General features: G+C 38.5%; 1 protein-coding gene across 4 annotated transcripts; it reads left to right on the forward strand.

Annotated features, from left to right (window-relative positions):
* The first annotated feature begins 6,693 nt into the window (after positions 1-6,693).
* ZCCHC9 (zinc finger CCHC-type containing 9) lies at positions 6,694-21,810 on the forward strand. Of its 4 annotated transcripts, XR_003004621.1 has the most exons (7): positions 6,694-6,767; positions 7,870-8,308; positions 10,971-11,121; positions 11,426-11,518; positions 13,474-13,542; positions 14,820-14,995; positions 16,100-21,810. XR_003004621.1 is itself a non-coding variant. In XM_024755694.1 (6 exons), the coding sequence occupies exons 2-6, from the start codon at positions 7,925-7,927 to the stop codon at positions 14,936-14,938; spliced, it is 816 nt and encodes a 271-aa protein (XP_024611462.1). In that variant the 5' UTR covers positions 6,694-6,767; positions 7,902-7,924; the 3' UTR covers positions 14,939-15,449. The 4 variants fall into 4 exon arrangements, 3 of the variants coding, with proteins under 3 accessions (XP_024611462.1, XP_024611461.1, XP_024611463.1); XM_024755694.1 differs by lacking the exon at positions 16,100-21,810 and having other exon boundaries at positions 7,902-8,308; positions 14,820-15,449; XM_024755693.1 differs by lacking the exon at positions 16,100-21,810 and having other exon boundaries at positions 14,820-15,428.
* Positions 21,811-24,277: the final 2,467 nt, after the last annotated feature.

Genomic DNA, 24,277 nt, shown 5'->3' on the forward strand with positions numbered 1-24,277 from the left:
TTGGCGAGGGAATCTGTGCAGTCAAGCATATATCTTGGTAAAAGATTAATGCTAGTCACAAAGAACCGGTATGTCAAGTTAACGATTTCAGAGTTTCTCTATGTATGGGAAGATGCAAGAATCTAGGTTCATTAAAATTCTTCCTGAGATATACATCTAACTATGTATGGGGCCTGCTTGTCCAAAGCACAGCGCATCCTGTTATGGTCTTAATTTCCTCTCAGAGTGCAGTGTCAGTCAGTGACTGCGGCAGGTTATGACTTAATCCTTGCAGAATTGGGTGGTGAATAAAAACGCTCTTTGTTTACACTGGTAATTAAAAGGCAGACATAAGGCAGATTAATAGGAAAAAAATCAAATGTATTACATATGCATGGGAAAATCCTCATAAATATGAAGAATTCTGAAGATGGCAAGATGAGGTATATCTGTTATTCTGGACTAAAGAGAAGTAGGTAAGGGTCTAGGACTTCAAAGGGAAGTAAGGTAATTCACAGGATGGTAAAAAAGAGTTAACGTTTGGTAACCAAAGTTTGCTGGGCCATCCAAAGACAATGGGGCACAGAGACGACTTTGATCAAATGGACCTTGCTAGGTTTCTTCCTGTCTACCACTCTTAGTTCATATTTAAAATAGTTGTTATTTATGGTGATAACTCCTTCCTGGGACAAGCTTCCTATCTTAAATTCTTTTAGGCAGTATGGGGGATGTTCAAACGGTCTTCTCGAGTACTCTGGGGCTTGCTTGTTTTCAGCTGAAAATAATCAGCATGCCAGAGTGGCACATCTTAGAGCAACCTGCCCTGAGCCCCATCACTGTACATTCGGATCAGTTCTTGAAAGAAATCCCTCTGGTTTGCTGTCCTGCTCCAGGACATGGTTTAGAGATCTAAAGCAACATACACCCAATATAGGCAATTTCTATTTGAAAACTTGCTGGTGATTTCCTTATTGCGCTGCCTTGGACATACCCGGGCACACCTCCACATTTGCCTTCCTTCATTTACTCCTTGGGGGTATTATTGGCTTACTTTCCTGAATCCTCCACTAGATTACAGATTCTTCTGGGGGTATGGATGGTGCCCAATTCATCTTCATAGAGCTCACCATTATATACTCCCATCTTCCAGAATAAATGCAATATGATTGTACATTTTACTGGTCCATAAACGTTTCTTAAAATGTTGTGGGGGGGGCTTCCCTGGTGGCGCAGTGGTTGAGAGTCCGCCTGCTGATGCAGGGGACACGGGTTCGTGCCCCGGTCCGGGAGGATCCCATATGCCGCGGAGCGGCTGGGCCCGTGAGCCATGGCCTCTGAGCCTGGCTCCAGAGGCTCGCGTCCGGAGCCTGTGCCCTGCAACGGGAGAGGGCACAGCAGTGAGAGGCCCGTGTACCGCACAAAAAAAAGAAAAATAGTTGTGGGACCTCTTTTCCCATGATCATTTATTTGCTATGCCATAATTTTTAGAGGCCTAACTTTTTCCTACTATGTGGTATTCTTAAATTAATTATTATTATTTTTTTACCCAGAGACTTGTAGGTAGATTACTTAGTCACTAAATCTGTACTAAATATTTTGGCCATCTGGTTGTGTTCACTTTGGTCTTTTATAAAGTATTACCTTAAATTCGTGCATATATGTGTGTGTGATCGCACCCTATTTACATGAAACATTTCAGCTTATTGAAGAGGATGGTTAGATTTTTTTCTTTTTTATTGACTCCTCCCCATAACCTCCCAAATCCCTCTTTCCAGTTGTCTGCAACACATTCTATTGTGAGGTTTTCCAAAAATCTCCCAGGAAGAATGACTTTATCTGTAATCTGTACTGCCAGTGTAGTTCCTTCACTTACCACCTTACTAGTGGTTTAGGAGTCTGCATGTCTTACCCTCACAGGCTGTTGGCTGCTTAAAGGCAAGGACTGTCATTTATATATATTATATCTAGTGTTTAACAAGGTATTGGCAAACAGTAGATATAAAAAAATGCTTTTTCCTCACCTACCCCATTTTATAGAATTCCATTTGTAACTACAGACCTCTCACTTTTCCTTTGGAAGGGACAATCTAAGGCCCATATCAGGTAGCATTTCCTCAGGCCTAAGGAGGAGGGGAGAAGTACTCACTTCAGAGAAGAGAGCTTGCAAATCTTACCACTTACTTGTAATTTAGGTTTAAGTATTCATTTGAAGCACTTGACACTCTAACCACTAAAATGCTTGATTAGGAACTCAAACAGAAGGGGGTGAGAGTCAGAAGACCACATCATTTTTGTGATTAATGTTTCCAGTGCTACTCTTTCTCATGTTTAAGCAAAGAATATGAAAAAGATTCAAGCGGAAGAACACAAACTTCATATTATTTCTATTCCGTAGCCCTTAGCAACCTCAAGCAACTTCCACTAACAGGTTTCTCCTGTTAGGCACTTCAGATCTTGCTTGTAACATTATTATTGAGAAAACCAACAATCAAATGAAAGACTAAAAATATAAGGCCATCTCTATGTGCATATCAGGTAATAAAATTCTGTGTCCTATGGCAATCACTTCTCTGACCTGTAAAACAAGATTTTTAAAGGTATGTATTTCTATGAATCTATATGTAATTGGAAATTCTCATGTGCTGTCTCAAAATATCCATGGATTAAAAAAGCTCTTTAATAATGATTTTAAAGGTAATTTATGCTCATTAAGGAACATTTGTAAAAATAATATTTAAAGAAGAGAAAAGGAACTCATAATTCTATTACCCATTGGTGTTATTGTAAGGGTCCTAAAGCAGATTAAAAAAAAAAATCACTGACAGATTTTTAATAAAGAAGCTGTTAGAATGTCACTGGTCTGGATCTCATTTTTATTTCCAACAGTAGAATCACTAATTCTTTTTCTCTACTGTGCTATTTTTCTGTATATTTAATGAAGTTCAGCAAGTGTCCAGAGGGTCCTGAGCACTGCATAAAGTACATTTTTCTACATACAACCCTCTTATGTATAGGTCTTCATTGCTTAAGCTCTAAAGGATAAAATACAAACACTTTGATTTGGCATTTTTAAAAAACCCTTTAATTTAGTAAAATCTGGTGCCAGCCCACCTTTTTAGATGCACTAACCCTTCATTCCAAATTACTCTACAGCTAAATAGGTGTTCGAAGCTGCTCGTGCTATGTGACTCAACTTGAGGGCTGGCTCATCCGGGGTGGGTCTTGGGCACTCCTAGCCCTACAGCACCTACTGGTGACTTTAGCCAGGCTGACAAGCGCTTCTTACTCTGAGAGAATCCAGGCAAGAATGAGGATTTAAAATTCTAATGGTAGTGGTTCCAATTCCAGGTAAGATGGAATGAGCACACCTCCACCCTGTCTCACAGTGAGTCCAGCTATAAAAGATAATGCATACATCAGCTATTTGAGCACTCTGAAATCTAGTAGCAGGTAAATTAGGGAAGATCAGAATTCAAAGTACCACTGAATCAGTGCTAAATTTACATTCTGGATTTTATCCTGGACATTATGGATGTTATTTTATATATACTCTGAGTTCTGTTTTATTCTTAGGGAAAAAATCTTTAAGCAGGCAATTAACTTATGTAGACTTGGGCTACAGGTTTGCCTCACTTTTTGTCAGTGGAAATTCAAATCTCAGTTTATTCTTTTAGCCTCCAAGTTTGTCTTGTGCATGTGGGTTCAGGGACCACCTTGAGAGTTGTGAGGGATACATATACATACATCTACATCTACATCTACATCTTCATATACATATACATACGAATACAAAGGGAGCTTCGTGTGGCACTCTTCCTTCCAGGATCTTCTCCCCTCACTCTCCAGGGATGGCTGTTGCCTGCTTCTTCCCCTGGTTCCTCCAACCAGAAAGTTGATGGTGGGGTTTCCATTGCAGTTTTTAATTTTTTAATTTTAATGTGACTGTGGCCCACTCTCATGGCAAAGACACAAACACACAAAGGGACACACAATCATGTGCCAATTGCTTCTTCATATTTTGACTCCCCTCCACAAATGTCTGCTTTTACTTACTCTTCAGAATCCTCAGGTAATTGTTTTTTATATTTTATCCAGAATATATAGTCATCAGGATAAGAGATGGTTTGTAGAAAGCTTATATCATTATAACAAACTACTTTTGTTTGAAACATTAAAATGTACTACCTCTGCAAAAAAAATTAATATGATTTGAAACAATATCTGGCAATTGTCAGCTTCTTAAACTGGGCAGTGTTTACATGAACATGTGCTTTATGATTACTTCATATGTCATATACTTTTCTGTATGCATCATACACTTCACAATTTTCTAAAAATGAGGTACTTCAGCCCTTCAAAACCAGAACTTCAGTTCCTCACTTAACATTTGTCCTCTGGATCATATTGTTTTGAAAATAACACATTTACAGTATTTTAATGATATCTGAATGAAAAAATTTAATAAAAAGATAGTCCATTGAACTGTAAAAGTGAATACATTCTAAAAATACATAAATAAAGTCTCATATGGGCAAGGCTAACTGAGTAAGTCTATTTTAAAGTGGGTTCAAGCTGGCAAACAATCCCCTATAGTATTTCAACATAGTGGAGCTCACACCTTTGGACTGAGCTTATGGTTCAAATCCTGACTCTGCCTCTTACTAAATGTGTGACCTTGGATAAGTCACTTTAGCTCTCTGAGCTTGTTTCTTCATTATAAAGTGGAGAAAATAATAGTTTCTACCTCTCAGGATACTGGGTGGATTAATGAGTTAATGAATGGAAAGCATTAAGCACAGAGTGCTAGGTACCTATAAAACGTTCAGTGGAAGTTAGCTATAATTAGTACTAATCCTTTCTTCTGAATCCCAAAGGATTTCTATGGCTGATTTGCTCAATTTTTATTTGATGCATTTCCACAAAAGCAAATTGAGATCATGTTCCTTCACTTCCAGGAATATACAACCTTCTACAGATTAAAATTCAGCACAATACTAAAGACGAGTTTTAGTTGAATGCACCCTCTAGTGGCATACATTATGTGCAAGAACCTGGCATCTACCAAAGAAAACCTCTTTATGAAATGTCAGGTTTTAGGTCGGCACTTAGAGCCTGAAGCCGGCTGGTTAAGAACATGATGGTATGAGTGGCACTCTCACATCTTTTAGGAAGCTCCCTCTCTTCCAGAGCTGGAGGATTTTTAAAAAAAAATCTTTTAAAACTTTCCCCACCTTAAGACCTAGGATATTTGTGATATTTACCATACCAAATTCCAATATTCCTATAGCATTGACTTTAATCTTTCCTCTTAAAATACAGTCATTTTCTAGCTTACTTTAACAAGCATTGCAAAATACTTATTCTTCATTTAGCTAACAAACCATACTGAGCATCAACTATGTACCAGGCAATTGGGATACAACAAAGAACTTATTACACAATTCATTATGCAATTACGAATTTGAAAAGCGCCATAAAGAAGTATAGAGTGCCATGACTGTATACTAGGGATTGATCTAGTTTGGGGAGGGGGCTTTGGAAGGCTTACTTGAGGATAAAACGTTAAAAACCTTGAAGGGTGAGTAGAAATTAATTGGAAGAAGAGAAGGAGGAGTACCATACAAAGAGAAGAGCATATATAAGGGCTTGGAGATAGCAAGATGCATGTGGCATTTGACAAACTGAGGAGACTCCTATGCATGGAGCTCAAAGAAGAAGCCGAACTTGTGCAGCGTGAGGCTAGAGAAATAGGCAGGGACTTATCTTGTTAATGAGTTTGAACTTCATCCTAAGAACAATGGGAAACTATGGAAGGGTTTAAAGCAGGGAGCAACAATCTGATTTACATTTCAAAAGTTTGCTTCCCTAAGGCACGGAAAATGGATTTGAGGGAGTGCAACAAGAACGGATGCCCAGATCAGCTGCCAGTAATCCAGGCGAGACATGATGAAAGCTGGAACAAGGGAGGTAGCAGTAGCGATAAAGTGGACAGATATTTAAGAGGTAAAAGGGATCGAGCATGATGATGGGGATGGGAGAAGTTATCCTGGTGAACTGAGTGGACTGCCAATTTTTCCACTAAGCACAAATGCTGGTGGTAGCCGGGTTTTTTTTGTTGGGGGGCACGGGGGGAGGGGTGGCTAGTTGAGATAAAGAGTTGCTCAGGAGACTACAATTTCTCTCTTAAAGGAGAACGTCTTTGGCTCCACAGGGTGGTATTTCAATTGAACGCTGAATTAGCATTGGGCAGGACTATGGGGCACCGCCCTTCACCTAGTAGGGCCCCAAATGTCCGTTTTTACATTTCTATCACAGTGATCCATTCCCACTGCGCTAATAGTTTTACTTTACTTCGGATAGAAAAACGTAACTCCCTCCCGCCGCCAATCCCAAGAAATATTTGCTTCATCTTTCGAAGTCCAGTACAAAGATCATTTCTCAGGGAAGTCTTTCGGGCCTTTCCCACCCCACGAATCCTTCCATCCATCTCGCCCACTATGCTGTGCGTTCCATACAGCACAGATTGCGCACTCTCAACTTCGCGTCTCCGGAGTCCAGAGCGGAGCCCTTCAAACACTGCGAGCTTCACATTTTCTAATTAGCCACATTTACTGGCGCTGAGATACACCATAGCGCCTGACAGCCGCACCTCAGCGTGTGAACCAATTGCCCCCCGGAAGTGACGCGCTGTCAGGGATGACGTGCTTCCGCTCCCGACTGTCGCGCCGCCGCAGCGGGACGGGTTTCTCTGGCCTGCCAGCTCTGCTGCTCTGGAGGATTCGTGCGTGGTAAGAAGCTGCGCGTTGGGGAGTAAGGTCGTGGGACCCCCTCTTTCGTTCCCTGGGACGCGGCGGGAGGGCGGAGGGAGTGGCAGCTAGGTCCCCGAGGGCCCCCAGCGCCAGGTGGGGCTGAAGCACCGGGCTCCGCGGCGGGACCAGGTCGCCGGTGACGGGATCCGCCTCAGCTGTAGGAGGCTGGCCGCTTGGGCCGGCGCGGGCCAGCCCCACTGGCACCCGTCGGGTCGAATGAATCCGGCCGACCGGGTACTCAGAGCTTCCCCTGTTCCATGTACTCAGGGGAAGGATAACCTTTCTCTTTTTGAACAGCTCCAGTTCCCATTGTGACAGTCACAGGATCTGCAGCGACGAGTGCGCGCGCGTGGTGTAAAGTGGCGTGCACAGCACCACACCTGTTTATTGGCTCCGCCCCGCAGCTTGTGCTGAAGGGATGTAGTGGCAGGAACTGAGGTTTTCCGCACGGGATGCTGCCCTAAAAGAGGGGCGTCTTAATAACTGAAAATTATTTGAAACAGCTGGGCTGGAAGTAACTTACGCTCTGATTAATAAAAGGAAGACTCGGTATTATCACGTGACTGCAAACACATATTTTGCTTATCAATCTGCCGGAAAGAGTTGTCATGACAGACTTCAGGTCAAAGGACAGGAGTTATGTATACTTACTAATTTGCTGTGCAAATTATTTGCGATGAAATGGCAGACTAAGCAAGAAGATTGGAAGAAAGTAGACCTGGGACTTAGAGATAGGAAAATAAACCGCTAAGAAAACTGCAGAATTTGGGAAAAGTAACTTCATTTACTATTACTATGTGATTTAATTTTGGAAATAATTTGGTTTCTTAATGAATTGTTTTCCAGTTTGAAGCAAGTATTTATATCCTTGTGTTTTTTGTTGTTGCTGTTTGTTTTCTTACTGGTGTGGTAGCAAGGGCTAGATTTACATTACAGGCATATCTCTGCAGCATGTTATAGAATTAAATATACAGATATATAAATTAAGTTAAAAAGTGTTTTAATAATTAAAACTGTAACATATGGGTACAGGTTATATAGTGATATAGCATGTATCTTTTTTTTCATTTTTTTATTTGAGATGGTGACTAACTGGCCATGCTTGTCTTAAAGACGGATAAACATCTGATGAAGCCATGACCAGGTGGGCACGAGTTACTACCACACAGAACAAAAGACCCTTCCCTGCAACATCATGGGAGGACATGAAGAAGGGGTCCTTTGAGGGAAAAAGCCAAAACCTACCAAAGAGTAAACAACTTGAAGCTGATAGTCTGTCCCTTAAAAATCATGCACCCCAAGCAAAACACAAAAAGAATAAAAAGAAAAAGGAGTATTTAAATGAAGATGTGAATGGATTCATGGAATATCTAAGGCAAAACTCACAGATGGTTCACAATGGGGAGATGATAGCAGCAGACAGTCAGGAAGTCAGGGAAGAAATTGCAGTTGCTTTAAAGAAAGATAGTCGCCGGGAAGGAAGACGATTAAAAAGACAAGCAGCAAAGAAAAATGCAATGGTAAGATTATCACTTCTACTAAAATGTTACTTTGTATGGCTAGAAACTATTATTCATACACTCAGATATGTATTTTAGCAGAGTCTGATTGTGGTTATGTACTAGACTTATACGGCATCTTTTTGAGGGCTAGTAATGACACTAGGACTTTTTTTGAACACCTTCTCTATGCTAGACACTTGATGTACTGATTAATTATCACAACATACAAAGATGGTAGCATTATTTCCATGTTTTGGGTAGAAAACACTGGTGTGCAGCTAGGTTAAGTATCTTGCTGAAAGCCACTTAGCAAGTAGCAGAGGAGAAATTCAAACCCAGGAAAAGGTGTTAATATTTGATTACTTAGAATCATGGTTGGCACTTTATAAGTATATGCGTTATTAAATAAATGTGAACCTAAATGAGCTGCTAACTCTATGTAGTTCAGCCAAAAGAAAAAAAGAAGATATTTAAACCCAGAGTCTGACTTTAAGACCTATGTTCTCACCCCTTCCAGTAGCCCTTTTTCAAACAGCCATTTTTAAAAAAGATCAAAATAAGGGGGAAGGTTAAGTACAACAGGTTAGATATGTGTGGTTCCCATTAGTTGGAAAGGATGTCTCCTTTTATCTTTATCCATGAAAAGCTGATTGCACAGGAAGGAGATCTAATAAGAATCATACTGGTTGGTAACAGAGCAGAGTAATAGCAGAGTTAAAACTCCTTGAGACTCTCCCTAGTCATTGCTCCCTCCTTCCCCATGTTACACTGAGAGGAGTGCTGGGGGCTACAGGTTTATTTCCGTGGTGCCAAGACCTAGATTTTAAACTGTGTCAGACACAGGAAATGAAATACTTGGTATAATTCTTTCCCTTCTCTAGCAAGGGATCTTCTAGCAGGATACTACATAAGAATCAGGATTTGTTGCTATTTTAAAGTTTTATTTTTTATCAGAATTACTACATGTAGAGCACTGTTTACACCAGTGTAGATTTGAAATGTTACAGCCTCCATAAATGTGGCTTCTGACTATGTGCAGGATTAGTTTTATAAAGTGTCATATTTAAAGATTCTTTTGTGGAGATGATACTGATAAAATGTTCCTTATGGATAAATTGGGATAGAAAAGATAATCATTTCTATTTGGACAAGATAGTTTTGTTTAAATTATACAATTTTTAAATATTTTAAAGTCAAGTTAATGTAAGGATAATGTAAAGATAATTTCATTGACATAGGCGGTGTGGTGAATTGCATACTTTTTGAAAAAGTTTAGTATTGTGACCTTTTAAGAGAAGTTTTATGTTTTTAATTAAGGGGAAGGACATTGTTTTTCCAAAAAAAAAAAAGGAATTCTTTATATTAAAGCGTGTGCTTTAAATAGTATATGGCTTGTTGAGACGGTTCAAACTAATTTTCTTGTTTTTCTTTTTAATACCTCAGACTAAGCAGACTAAGCATCAGTTCTATTGTTAATAAGTTGACATCTAGAAATTTACCAGTCCACTCTCCACAATCCCATCTACATTAAATTTAAGGATCATTCAAAAAGTTTGTATTTGGTGAAGATTAGGTTTTTACAGATAAAACCCCAGTCAGTAAGCTATCAGGTTACTAGAGACAACTTTGACTTCACCAAGAATACAAGACTTCTTATGTTGGTGATCCAGTTTTGGGTAGTAACTTTTCCTGCAGTTGTAGAATAAATGAATTCTCTTTGTTTGCACTAGCTCATTTTAAATGTAAAAGTTAATAAAGACTAAAGGGACTCATTCTTTTCCAGTATGTTATTAAACAGGAAAAAAAGAAAGTGAGGACATAGTTGCAAAATATTATTTTGCCTACTGAATTTGCTTTTTAAAAACCTTGTGCTTATTTCGAAAAAAAATTAAATGATGAAATATTTGTTATCCAAAAAATGTACCTTTTTCCAGTTTAAATAAAATACTTTAGCTCTCTACCATCTTTGATTATGACTGATATTCTCATTCATTGCAGCGAAAAATATCCTGCAAATTGCTAGGTAGTGTGTAAAGAAACCAAACCATTGTTCAATGTTAGGCTGGAGCCAAATAATTCATCTTAGAATTATACCTTGAAAATGTGCATATATTCTAAAATGAAACATCTATCTATTTATGAATACTAAGGAATACGTATGAAAGATATAAAAATTTAAGTATACATTTTGGTATGAAATATATCTTATGATTCGAATCATAATTTCAGTGGAATCACTTGACCCAAATTCATTCAATTATGTGAACTTTAAAAGTGAAAATATTAATTTTGAGTGATAATTTTTATGGTCATTGTCCATCTCCTCCAGAAAACTCGGTGTTTCTAGGTACAGACATCCCCATTAATGAAATGAATAGTCCATATTTGCTTAATTCATTTAAGCAATTACCTCCTACAAAGACATTTATAACTTGTGTCTGAGACTGAGAGATTGATGGATTGAGGGTTTTCAAAAGCACTGAAACTCTCTGATGGAAATGCATTTCTTATGGTTTAGGAATATGTGAAACACTTTTTTCTACAGATAAAATACTGAGATTTCAAAAAAAGAACTAGATAACTTTAAAATGAGGAATGTTTTAAAGACATTTTTGATGACTAGAATTAATAAAGCCAGTGTAGTGTTGCAGTGTGGAAACTCACATTTTTGTTTTCCTAGGTATGTTTCCATTGTAGAAAACCTGGCCATGGGATTGCAGATTGCCCAGCTGCCCTTGAGAATCAAGAAATGGGCACTGGAATATGTTACCGGTGTGGATCCACAGAGCATGAAATAACCAAGTGCAAGGCTAAAGTAGACCCAGCTTTTGGTATTAATGTATCTTTTTTTCTATCAATTTTTTATTTAGTTAATGGGGAAAGTGGCCAGTAAGTAGCCAACTTGTTTTTTTCGTTGTTGACAGGGTTTGTTATGAGTGTGTCACTTAATATTTTGAAATCAAATGAGATTAAACTTTGAATCATGTAAAAACAAATATTTTTTTAAACACTCTGAGAATATAGTGTTTTAAAATAATACGAATTACATGATGTGTGTGTGTGTGTGTGTGTGTATATATATATATATATATATATATATATAACTAACTTAACAGGAACTGTTGATTGTTACAGGTGAATTTCCTTTTGCAAAATGTTTTGTTTGTGGGGAAATGGGACATCTGTCCAGATCTTGTCCTGATAATCCCAAAGGACTCTATGCTGATGGTGAGTACTTTTACTCTTATGTCGAAAATGGTGAGTCATCATGCAGTTGTGATTTAGTTTATACTTAAACTTACTCAAGAATTATTTAAAAACTAAATTTATTTAGTTTTTAAATAAATTCTTGAGTAAGTAGCAAAATCTTGAGAATTTCATTATCTTTATCAAGCACTATTCTATGTACTAGACTTTTTGTGTAATGTAACTTGGTATTATTTTTAATACATCAAATCAGAAAAAACTGACGTGTATATTTCAAAATATCTGTGCTTGCTTCAGCATCATTTGTGAGAGTATAAGTATCTACTTTTAAACGTAACAGAAGCAAAGGGATAATTTCTCAAACTAGGAGAAGATTTAAAAAATAGTGTTGTGAATTTAATGTCAGTCTAGCATACCATTTTGGGTAGAAGGGTTGGTACACACTATTCATATTTGTAGTAACTTTTGTTTCTGAATATTTTCCTTAGTTAGTTGTCTGGCATGGGAATCAAGTAACTTTCTTACCTTTAGCTCAACTAATGGCTTAAGGTGCCCACAGTAAAGTCTGTGATGTTTAAAGCTTTAAGGAGAGGTTGTCATCTGTTAATGTGAGTCATTTGTTAATGTGATGCTGGTACCATCAGGTTCTAGAAACCTTGTGTTGTGACTGGGTCGCCTTGCAGAAGTCCAGTGAAAAAGCATAGCTTTGGAGTTAGACCAGTTATAGCCTCAGCACTACCACTCACTAACTGTGGGACTTTGGCCAAGTTAACTTCTCTCTTCTCAGTTTCCTTACCTGTAAAATGGAGATGAGAGAATTGTATTTCATTGATTCTAAAATGTACATTTTTTTCACATTTTAGTATCTCTGAACTCATTGTATCTTACTATTGGGGCGTGTCACATAATTGGAAGTTTTTTTTTCCAGAGAGCAATATAAAATAATGATACATCTTATAATCAGTGGTATCTTAGATTTGATGAATTATGGTATTTTACCTTGAAGAGTTATGAGGATTAAAATATGTTATTCAAGTGCCTCTTCTATTTCACTATGGCATCTACAATAGTAAAGAGTCCTGGACCTGGAAGATGCTCAAAAGTGCCTTTCAGTTTTGAACTTAAGAAACAGGTCATATAATATGACTAGTGAGCAAAGATGCCTTTGTATGGTCAACCAAAATGACTAGATATAAAAAAGTGCAGCAAGGGGAGTAGGTCACATAGAAGTGAGAATTCATCCTACTAGGATCATTTTTCTGAGTGAGTCACTTAACATTATGAGCATGATCGTGATAATGCTTGACCGTTAAGCAGTAGTGTTCGACCATTCAGTGAAGACTCATTTTAGAAACCAAATGTGTTGTAATTCACTGTTCTGGAATGTTGCTTAAAGAAGGGCAATAGGCATTTTTACTCAAGTTAGGATGCCTGGCAGATAGAAGGTACTGAAACAAAAGTTAATTTCATTCCTTTTGTAATTGCTCACCCCCATCTGACCTGTACAGCAGAGCAGTGGTTTCTAACTCTTTGGGGACCTCATAGCACCTCATGGTTAAACATTCTGATCATTAAAGAATCTGATTAAAAACTGTGGGCATTCTCCTCAAAAAATGCATCTGCCCACAGATTTTTCAGAGTTCACAAACCCTTCCCTGTCTGACCATGGTTAAGATCCAGGCTTCTGTGCAGTGGCTCTTGGACACTCCAGAGGACACATACCTTCCGTCATATCTCACTTCTTTTTCCCACATATGCCCTGAAGCCCAGGGGCAAGAAATGGTGGGTAGGTACAGTTTAGTGCTCTTTGAAGTCAAGAGGAATGGAGAATGGACTTAATAGGAGTAAGTTCCTGGCTCCAGCTACCTTTGCAACTAACAAGGTTGTGAGGACCAAATAAGATATGAAAGTGCTTTGAGACCTTAAAAGCCCTATGTAAGTATTAGAGGTTTTCAATTACTCTGTTCTTTTTATAGGTGGTTGCTGCAGACTTTGTGGCTCTGTGGAACATCTTAAGAAAGATTGCCCCAAAAGTCAGAATTCAGGTGAGATCTCTGGGCCTCCATTTAGAAGGGGTGAGATTAGTATTCCTCTGTGTTTTTGCTGGATTTTGTTACTGATAACTTGTTGATGTACAACTGATTTTAAGGCTGCCTGGTTTCCTACTGCAGTAATGACTTCATCATTTCTTTATCAGCAGTACTAACTGAGCATCAGCTGCTGTTCTCAGGTGGGAAAAAAATGACCAGTAAGCCCCAGAGGACCCTGATTTTATAAAGCATCTTATTCATAAATATTTTTATTTGCTAACCCATGTATTTAATAATAGAGCCAATTCTGTCACTTGAAGAAAAGTATGAGAGAAGTATTTCTCACTAAGAGAAAATAAGAAATTTGAGAATAACTTACAGTATTCTTATGATTGAGTATCCTCATGTATGCTATGAAACCAAAAGGATTCAGTTAGTTGCAAAAACTGCCGAAAATATTAAAATTGTGTTATCTACACAGCATCTGGCCAGTTATATTTTCTTCCCAGTGAAATACTACCCTCGGTCATCGAAAACTTCATAAATGTTCACCAAACCTAAGGCAGATGTTTTTGGGATGTGGAGACCATTATTACATTAGTTTACCTAGCTTAAAATGATGATAATCCTGAGTGAAAGAAAGCAAGACAGTAGGATAGCCCACTAGTGCTTCTTGGGGAAAAAGCACATTTCTTTTTATATCATATAGTCATAGTACCACACAAATAAGTCTGCTCATTCTTACTTCCTACCCCTAGCATTTGAATCTGAAAACCAAGAGTTCTTGTTTACAATCTTGTCTAGAAGAAGATAGTCTTTACTACACTGTAGGCAGTGAGATTGAAATGATGAAGTGGAATTTGAATTCTCCCTCCTGGGAGGATTGCCTCTTCCCAAATGACAAGACTGACAAGCAGATGTTGTATAATTTCACAGGTGGAATCTTGTTCATTTGAAGCTGATGCTTCATAAGTCTTGCTGTTTACAGACTCTTGGAATTCATTGACTCTATAATGATGAACTCTGGGAAAGAATGAAAGAGCTTTCTCATCAATTTGTGCATTGCAAAGCAGTTGCTGCATTTCCCTAATTGGGATGAGAAATTGCCTGTGGTACTCTGAAATCAAGGGTTATAATCAATTACAGAATTGCTCACTTTCCTTTAGTGATGGAGTCTTCTCTCTTTGTGATGATTCATGTCAAAACTAGTTCCTTTGCTAAACCAATACCAGTCTAGCTGATGTATTTGATGACTGTTTCTCTTACATTCTGACTTTTCTGTGTCTTTACAGATCAAATGGTCACGGTTGGTCGCTGGGCAAAGGGAATGAGTGCGGACTATGAAGACATTTTGGATGTGCCTCAACCACAGAAACCCAAAACAAAGATACCTAAAGTTGTTAATTTTTGATTAGTGCTGTCGTTTGTTAGCACCTCATTGTTAAACATTCTGAACTGGGCCTACTTCGTAAGTTGGAGCTGGACTCTCCCTTGGAGTCCTGTATTGTAGATATCAATATAATCTAGGTGTGGTCAAACCAGTTCCTGAGTTCTGTCCATCAGGGAGCACTACTACAGTTGTTTGGAGAAAATCACTGAAAAAAATTATAATACGTTCAAAATGGATTTTCTAAAAGAATATATTTTTAACCAACAGAACTTAGGTGTAACTAAGTGGTTATATACCTGATTGTAACAATCATCTTTTTCTAAAAACAAAATTATGCATTAATATGAACTATCCCTAAACATGGGGTACCTGCTTTGCATTTGGAAATGAATTTTTGTTATATTGTTTTCTTGGCTCAAAGCATCAATTTATTGTTATATTAGAAATTAATTTATAATTGCCACAAAATCTGTATTTTAAAAATATTTAATAAAAACTCACTTGCTATTTACTTATTTTTCTGAATACCTAATTTTGGATTGAATGAGCCATTGTCCATTAATGTCCATGTAACAATCCCTTTGGAAATACAGTCTTTATGAATCCTAGATGAGCTTAATTTTTATTAATTTTTGTTTTAGTTTTGACATAACAAATTATTGAGGTTAAAATAGAAGAGTATCTCAATAGCAGCTCTTTCTTTGCCCCTGATTTTCAAGAGAGAAATTCTAGCCAAAATTCAGTTTGTGCTATTTAACCAGAATGATGATGGCACATAACAGATTGTCTGTCAAACTTAATAGCATTTTGTTCACATGTTTTAGATGAGTCAGGATGAGATGCAAGCATCGTCATCATCAAAACAGAGTTAGAACACTAATCAGAGACCCATTAGCTTCTTTGTTTGATTTGATGAATACATGCATACTTAATACATATATTTCACAAGGCTTAAGCCTCCCATTGTACTGTATAATGGAATGACTGTTGGATTGTGTGCTTCATTTGGAATTTTACCTGATTGGATACATTTGTAATGAAAGGAAACAGCTGTGATTAGTTACTGATGTTTCAAAAGCAAAATATTTACCAAATAAGAAAAGGAACACTTTTCTGTTTTAATGTCTGTACCTCTGAACATTTCTAATCTTAATAGGAGCTGTTCTTTTTTTTTTTTTTCAGTGACAGGAAAACATGAACAGAATATGGCTCAGCATCCCAGAACTTAAGGAGATGAGTGCCATTTAAAAGGAATGGTACAAGTCATGCAGCTGGAAAAGGACAGCAGTGCTGCCCTGGTCATTTAGTCTGAACACACCCAGATTTATTTCACCTGTCCTATCAGGAGCAAAAGGCTCTGGAAAGTCAAAAACCTGTCAGCTGCAAGTTAAGTCTACTGTTTTTTATGTAGTCTTCAATGCAGGGATGTCCATTTTGTCTTCTTTGGGGTTACTTTGTTTACATTTTAATGGTCTATAAAGTAGACAGTGAAATCATTGGAAATAAATTGAAGGTGCTGACTGTAACATTGGAAAACTATGTGGACACTTTGTTAAAGAAACTCACCAGCGACAGAAATTCTGACATCCTGAGATTGTGTATTGCTTGATGTTGGTTATTTTCTTAACTAAGAATGCCAAAAGAAGAAGGCACACATTTACTTTATTCATTATATATTTTCCAAGGACGTACTATGTTCCTGGTACTCTTTCAGGCACTTGAGATTGTGGCAGTGAATAAGACAAACAAGGCCACATGCATTCTGCTGGGGCTGAAGAATGGAGAGGAGACTTAGGAACAAAAAATACATATCAGAAATATCAGTAAAAATAATAGAGGGATATTTTATACATTTTATAAATATTTTGTTGAATCCCCTAAGACTTAGTGGTTAGCACTCTTTTCTTCCTTTAGTCCTTTGGAAATGTCATCTCTCTTTACAAGCTTATCCTTCACTTTTCCGTGGCTGACTCCTAAATCTCCATCTTGCCCTAAAATCCCTGGTTTCAGTTCTGTCTTCTCACCTGCCTGCTGGACATTCTTACTTGGATGTTGCACTAACACCTCAAATTCATAATAGCTTTAAATCTCATCACTTCCCCTGAGGGAAAAAATGGGCTAATTCCCTTTGTCTCCATTTTATTCAGTACAATTATATTCCAAGCCTGTAGGCTCGTATCTCAAGTTATGCTTTTCTTGACATTCTCCCCACCACACTCCAGAATCAACCCTCTCTTACTTCGTTCAGGCGTCTGCTTATAATCTGCCTAATAGAGAGTCTTTTATGACCAGCCTTATAGGAAATAGCTTTTTCCTCATCCCAATAACTTTTCATTCTCTTGCTGTCTAAATTTTCTCCATAATTTATGTCCTTACATAACACTATTTGTCCCCTCTCTACCGGATTATAGGTTACATGAGGGCAGGAATTTTGTCTTACTCATTATCCTCAGAAGTGCTTGGTGCATACAGAGCATTCACACTGTTGAATGAATGAGTGAATTAAATGAATATGTGATAGAATTCACACACAGATGATACAAGAGGCTGGGTAGCTACTTCAGATTGGATAATCAGGGGAAGCCCTCTGAGAGGAGGACTTTTAAGCTGAAATCTGGATGACAAGAAGAAATCTGTTGTGAAGATAATGAGGAAGAGCGTTTAGGGAGAGAAAATAGTCAAAGCCATGAGCTTGCCATATTTGAGGGGCAGAAAGATGTGATCTTTTTGGCTAGCTTCCTTCACTTAGCATAATGTTTTCAAGGTTCATTTGTCATGTTACACTGTATAGTACACAGGGAGGTATTAGGGAGAAAGCCTTGGATATCTTGATGTGAGGTAATAAGTAAATGCAATGATACTGAGGAAGGAGCCTGCCTGGTATAGTTGGAAAACAGCAAAGAGGCGAATATGGTTGGAAAAGAGAGGGATAAACTAGTAGAAGATCAGAGAGTTAACAGGGGTCCTATCTTACAGCCTCTACCAGTTTCTGCCACATAAAAACCACAAACTCTCAGAAGCATACACGAATGCGCGGTTATTTAGCTCATGCCTATGAGTCAGATCTAGACTGGGCTTATCTGGACAGCTCTGCTCATCTCATTTGGGCTTGCTCACATCCATAAGAAGTTTGGTTTGGGGTCAGCTGATCTAAGCTAGACTCAGATGAAGAAGCTCTATTGCATGTGTCTCTCTTCCTTTTCCTGGGACCAGCAGGCTAGCCCTGACATGTTTTTCTCAGGACAATGGCAGAGATGTAAGAGGGCAGGTCCACTTGCAAAACCATTTTCAAGCCTTTGGTTGCATCATGTCTGTTGATGAGTCACACAGTCGAGCTCAGAGATAAGAGTTAGAATAGTGTGCTCCATTTGTGGAGGTGGGGATGGTGGTGAGGGAGTGAATACTTCTGAAAAATAATCCAACGTACCACAACATACCCCAGACCATTATAAAGCTTTGGCTTTCACTCTGTGATACGCAAAATTTTTCACATGTTTGGGGAGAAATGTGACATGATCTGATTGCCGAGTTGAGAGCAGAGTGAAGGGAGGAGTAAGGATAAAAACAGGTTATAATTCAGGTGAGAGAAGATGGTGTGAATGAGGGTTGTTGTGGAGTTGTTAGAAGGGGTCAGGTTCTGATTATGTTGATACTTTTAACATAGAGCTAATAAGATTTCCTGAAGGAAGAAGAATTTATGGAGGGAAAGGTGGCAGAATTAAGAGATCTATTTTGGAAATGTGGACTTTGAGATGACGATTATCTTAGTGGAAATGTCAGATAAGTAGTTAGATATACAAGTGTGGAGTTCAGGAGAGTTTAGGGCTTGAGACACAGATTTGGGAGTTATTGGCAAGTAGATGTCTTTTAAAACCCAGAGGCTGGGTGGACTCACTGAGGAATGGAGATAGAGGAGAAGAGGCCAAGAACAGAGCCCTGGGTAGTCTAATATTTAGAGATCTGGTGGAGGAGGAAGAACTTCAAGAGGATTTAAAAGTGTGACTGGTCACACAGGAGGAAATCCAAGAGTGTGACATCATGGAAGCCAAGTGGAGACAATGCTGCAAAAAGAAGGAACTAGTCAACTTTGTTAATGCTGCTCAGAGGCTAAATAAGCTAAGAACAGGTCCATTAGCGTGGCAATGAGAGGTCTTTGTGGAGTAACAGAGGGAGAAGTACAGTTCGGTAAATGAAATAAGGATATGAAGACCACATTTATAGATAATTGGAGTAGAGATGGTGGCCTTTAGGAAACTGGATCAGGTGAAGTGTTGTTTTGCTTTGTTTTGATTTATTTTAAGATAAGAGATAATAGTGGCTATGAAAATAATCCAGGAAAGACTCCTGAAATAGAGAAAAAAAGAGAATTGGAGGAGGGAAGCCTTGGAGAAGGTTAGAGAAATGGTTCTTTGCTAGGGCAGAGATGTTTAATTCATTGTGTTAGGAGGGATGGCAAAGATGTGGAATGTACATAGATGGGGAGATGAGACAACTTCTGCCTAATGGTTTATATTTTCCTCGAATTATTTTCTAAATTTCATTAACTGAGAAAGGGTAAGAGACATGAGAAACTTGAAGGAAGAGAAGGCAGTGTGAAATAGCAAACATATAGGAAATATAGTAGTATTATCAGAGCCCTTTTGAAATCTGTGTTCATAAATTTCAGGTGAGACCCATCCACAATTTTCAGATGCTTAGTGCAGGGGTGAGGTATTACAAATACTTTAACCACAGTTTTGAGTTTGCCAGACAAGTCGAATGAAAGGAAAAGGTACAGGTGTTTTCCAGGGTGTGATATTAATGATAGACCATGGAATCTAAGCCAGATGAAGAAAGAAGGGAGGACATGGAGAGGGATAATGAGCTATGGAAATGATCTAAATATTAATTTCGAATCTATTTTCAAATGTCCCTAAAAATGTCACAAAATGAGGAAGGGAAAGATGGCATCAGATGTGTAATTTTTATATGGTACTTTATACCTTCAAGTACACTGAGAAAGACATTTTATAATATTTCTTTGACTTTTGAATCTGGAGGTGGGTTACTATCAAGAACTGTGAAGGGTCTGAGGTTCTTAATACACTAGTCTGTTACTGTTTCATGGACGTCAACAAGGCACGAGAATCCTGGTTCAGAGACAAAAGATAGTATTCATGGCACAGCAAACACCATGAGTATCGTGAGTATCAACTTATTTCTGTTGCTTCCCTTTTTCCCTTAGTCCCCACAGGGTGACATGATGGGCCCAGATGGATGCTATAGACATAGCCGGTTTGTGTCACAGCTGAGGAACAAGTTGCAAACACTGTAGCACAGAGCAAACAAGCCAGCCTTCCTACACCCAGAGAGTGAGCCATTACACTGAAGTCAAGCTGTGGTCACCTTGACCTACTTAATTGCCTATGGGACTAACATTTGCCTGTGGATAAATAAGTCTTGCAGTTTGGCACACTCAGCAATAATATGCAGGACCCCTCTGGGCCCATGGTGAACTGTCTGTCCCAGTAGTTACACTACCTTCAAATGGGTTAAATGAGTCATGAACAAGGTTCATAGTTTACATTTCAATAATTTATTCTAAACATAAAATATTCCTTAACATATACATTTTCAACATATATTTTCAAAACTACTCCTATAAATATACCAATAAAAATTTCCAAGGTTGTCTCTGAAATGTGCAATAAGAAATACAAACAAAACCATGTGATGGTATATATAAAAATACTCTGGATTTCTCTAGGTTTAATTAAATTGTTCATTATTTCCTAGAGGTGTTAGACCATAACGGTAAACTATATTCTAAACTGTATAGATCAATTTTTACATTTTTTTCCTCTAGAATTCTTTAAAAATATGATAGAAAAACTGAATATAAATCAGAAACTCAGTTGCATTAAAACCAGGAAGAATTAATAGGGAAGAACTTCCTTTCTTAATCAAAAAGCTTTCAGTCCTGTTAGACACACTTGAAAACCCTTACTATCAAGAAAGGTATGAAATCTTTAGTGTTCCTGGAGGATATTTTGACACTCCAAAGGAGAAAATAAGCATGACTACATTTTTATGTTCCCTCTGTCCTTAGTCTCCAGCGGCTTGAGGCTGAGTGCTGATGAACGAGCTTTGCTGCTTATCCTTGGTTCAGGCATGTTTGCTTAAAGTCAGGGCACCAAAGAAATCCAGAAAAGGCTGTCGTTAATTCATCTGTCTTTAATTACCTCTCTATTCCAGCCTCTCCAGCGTCTGCTTTTCCTGGAATGTGCCAGAAACACATTCCCATCTCAAAGGCTGTGCCTGGGCTAGTTCTTCTGCAGGAAACATGCTATCTCCAGAGATCCTCATGGTTCAGTCCCTCTCTGCCTTCAGGTTTTCACTGAAATATCCCTCAATGGGGCCTACTCTGACCACCCTATCCACCAGGCCATCAATAACCAAAAGCCCGAATCCTGGATGTATATATTGCTACATTCGTTATATAGAATATTTACTATCTTTCAGTGTGAACTCCCCCCAACACCTTCTTGTTGTTTGACAAAAGTCATGTTTCATGGCCAGAAAAATGTTATTAAATTTTATGTCTTTAACTTGCAGTTCCCTTAAGGAGTAGATGTGAAGCTTCACACTTCTGACCCCTGGTCCACATGCCTGCAATTCCCAGGCATGAGGGCAACTCCTGGAACTCCTCACAAGGCCCCTCCAGCCCTGGCCCAGCTGGAGTGTGGGCAGCCGAGGTAAGGAGGTGGGGGGTGGGGCGTCCTGCAAAGTCAGCGGGGCTGAGGGACCCAGGTCTCTGCACTGAGCCATAGCACTGGCCTCCCAGCCCTGGGGAGGGGGGCCCAGAAGCAGCAGAAGCATTTTCCTGCGGCTTCTGGCAAGTGGCCACCCTATTTAAAATATGAACAACTACCTCCAACACCTCCCCAGCACTCACATCCTTTACCCTGCTTTATTTTTCCATTTAACACTTATCTCCTAAATATTCTATTTATTTATCAATATTTTATTATGATGTTATCAGTATGCTTCTGTTCCTTGCTGAACCCACAGTGCCTAAAAGTGTCTAACACAAAGTAGGTTCTTAATAAATATTTATTGAATGAGTGAAAGAGCAATCAAATACATTTCCATTAAAAAAGGAAATGTAGGGCTTCCCTGGTGGCGCAGTGGTTAAGAATCCGCCTGCCAATGCAGGGGACACGGGTTCGATCCCTGGTCCGGGAAGATGCCACATGCTGTGGAACAACAGAGTCGTGCACCACAACTACTGAGCCTGTGCTCTAGAGCCCACAAGCCACAACCACTGAAGCCCCTGCACCTAGAGCCCGTGCTCCACAACAAGAGAAGCCACTGCGATGAGAAGCCTATGCACCACAACGAAGAGTAGCCCCTGCTGTCTGCAACTAGAGAAAAGCCCGCATGCAGCAACGAAGACCCAACACAGCCAAAAATGAATAAATAAAATAAATAAATTTATAAAAAAAGAAAAAAAAAAAGGAAATGTAAACCTAAGGGCTGTTGTTGAATTTTGCAATAGGAATGCCCTAGTCAGTTGTGTCATGGTTTGAGGCACAGATTTTAAACTTTTTGAGGTGCCCTATGTAGAGCCTGAATGCATTGCTATCTTTTCCAGTGTCATGCCCTTTTAAAGTCTCTTTAGTCCAGTAGTCTGAAAGTGAGCACTTCAAATTAGGCCATGATGACCACGTGACTGATAATACTGAAGTGAGGCTAGTGTGGCTGATGTTTAAATTTTATTTAAGTTTGATTAATTTAAATGGTCACATGTGACTAGTGCCTACCATATTGGACAGTGCTTGACTATGCCTGTGTTACAAGTTAGAGTGGGCAACATCTTTATGTCTAAAAGTGATCCAGCCAAAGTTACTCTATTCCTTCAACCTCACAATGTTTCTGTTACTGTTCAGGAGAAAGATTCAAAAAAAATAAATAAATTCAGAGGTGTAGGAGAGACAGCAGTTAGAAGTGTTTCAGTTGTAGGAGAGGGCTGAAATTTTAGCATACAAAACTCTAGTGTACTGTAACCCTCCTTATTGCTCCTTTTTTTCACCTTTTTAAAACCTAAAAATATTCTCAAAAATCTTTCTACTTTTGGAATGTAATGTATAAGCATGTTTTAATCGACATATCCACTCTTCTTATTGTATATAAATGTTAATTCATAAAATTGGGACACAGTCCAAAGTTCATATAAATAACCTGCTGGCACAGATTAATAAAAATAATTACAACCAAATTTGGACAGAAGTAAAGATTTGACAAACTAAAGCAGGACGTAACTAATCTCTTAAGTGCTTTAAACTCTTAATGGAGAAGTCCTTTAACTTTTAGAAATTGTCCTGTAGAGGAGGCTTGACGTATGCTGGTTTGTCTTATGAGTTAAGACAAATCACAGACAGAGTAAAATAATAAATGTTAAAGCCTAGGGGGACTTCCTTGGTGGTGCCGTGGTTAAGAATCCGTCTGCCAATGCAGGGGACACGGGTTTGATCCCTGGTCCGGGAAGATCCCACGTGCCGCGGAGCAACTAAGCCCATGCACCACAACTACTGAGCCCACGTACAACTACTGAAGCCCACGCACCGTGGATCCCGTGCTCCACAACAAGAGAAGCCACCACGGTGAGAAACCTGTGTACCGCAATGAAGAGTAGCGCCTACTCGCCGCAACTAGAGAAATGCCATGCGCAGCAACAAAGACCCAACACAGACAAAAATAAAATAAAATTTTTTTTAAAAGTCTAGGGAATAAAGTTCTAATGTAATGATTATTAAAGTAGAGCTCAGTTAATGCTTTCTCTACAATATCACATTTTGCAGGTACTTTGTGAGTGTAGATAGAGCAATAGATACTAAATTGGTCAGCTAACTTGATATATGTTAAATGACACTAGGAAAGTAGTTCCTGTTACTAAAATTGATTGGATTCCATTATGTTTTAATGTCTTCCTAATTTAAAGCTCTAAAACATAATACATCTTGTCAGATGCTCTTGACGTACAGATACCTGCTGTACATGGAACAACCCCATACTATTAATCAACTAGCCAACTTATCATTTCTGATTTTATAAAATTTTGTAAACTTTCAAACAGAACATGTAGCCTAAAAATGTTTTGATTATTTTAACCTAACTTCTACCATTTTACAGAACACACAATATTGCATGTGGGAATTTTCCATTGCCTGTGCCCCTGGAAGGGAGCGAAGCCACGGGTGATCTAAAAGAGAGTTTTAAAGCTCTTTTAATGTTAACCCAAATCACTGGTATTGGACTTGGGATGCATTTTGTTTTTTAACCTCTTCATAACTGCATTTTGCTTAGACTGATATTAAATTA

Source organism: Neophocaena asiaeorientalis, unplaced genomic scaffold (genome assembly GCF_003031525.2).
Source record: "Neophocaena asiaeorientalis asiaeorientalis breed wild unplaced genomic scaffold, Neophocaena_asiaeorientalis_V1.1 scaffold37, whole genome shotgun sequence".
NCBI lineage: Eukaryota > Metazoa > Chordata > Mammalia > Artiodactyla > Phocoenidae > Neophocaena > Neophocaena asiaeorientalis.

Excerpts from the sequence above, each read along its gene's own strand:
- ZCCHC9 (XM_024755694.1), top strand. The coding sequence starts at position 7,925 with ATGACCAGGTGGGCACGAGTTACTACCACACAGAACAAAAGACCCTTC. Across the intron at positions 8,309-10,970 it reads CAGCAAAGAAAAATGCAATG|GTATGTTTCCATTGTAGAAA; the intron begins GTAAGATTATCA and ends TTGTTTTCCTAG. Across the intron at positions 13,543-14,819 it reads CCCCAAAAGTCAGAATTCAG|ATCAAATGGTCACGGTTGGT; the intron begins GTGAGATCTCTG and ends GTGTCTTTACAG.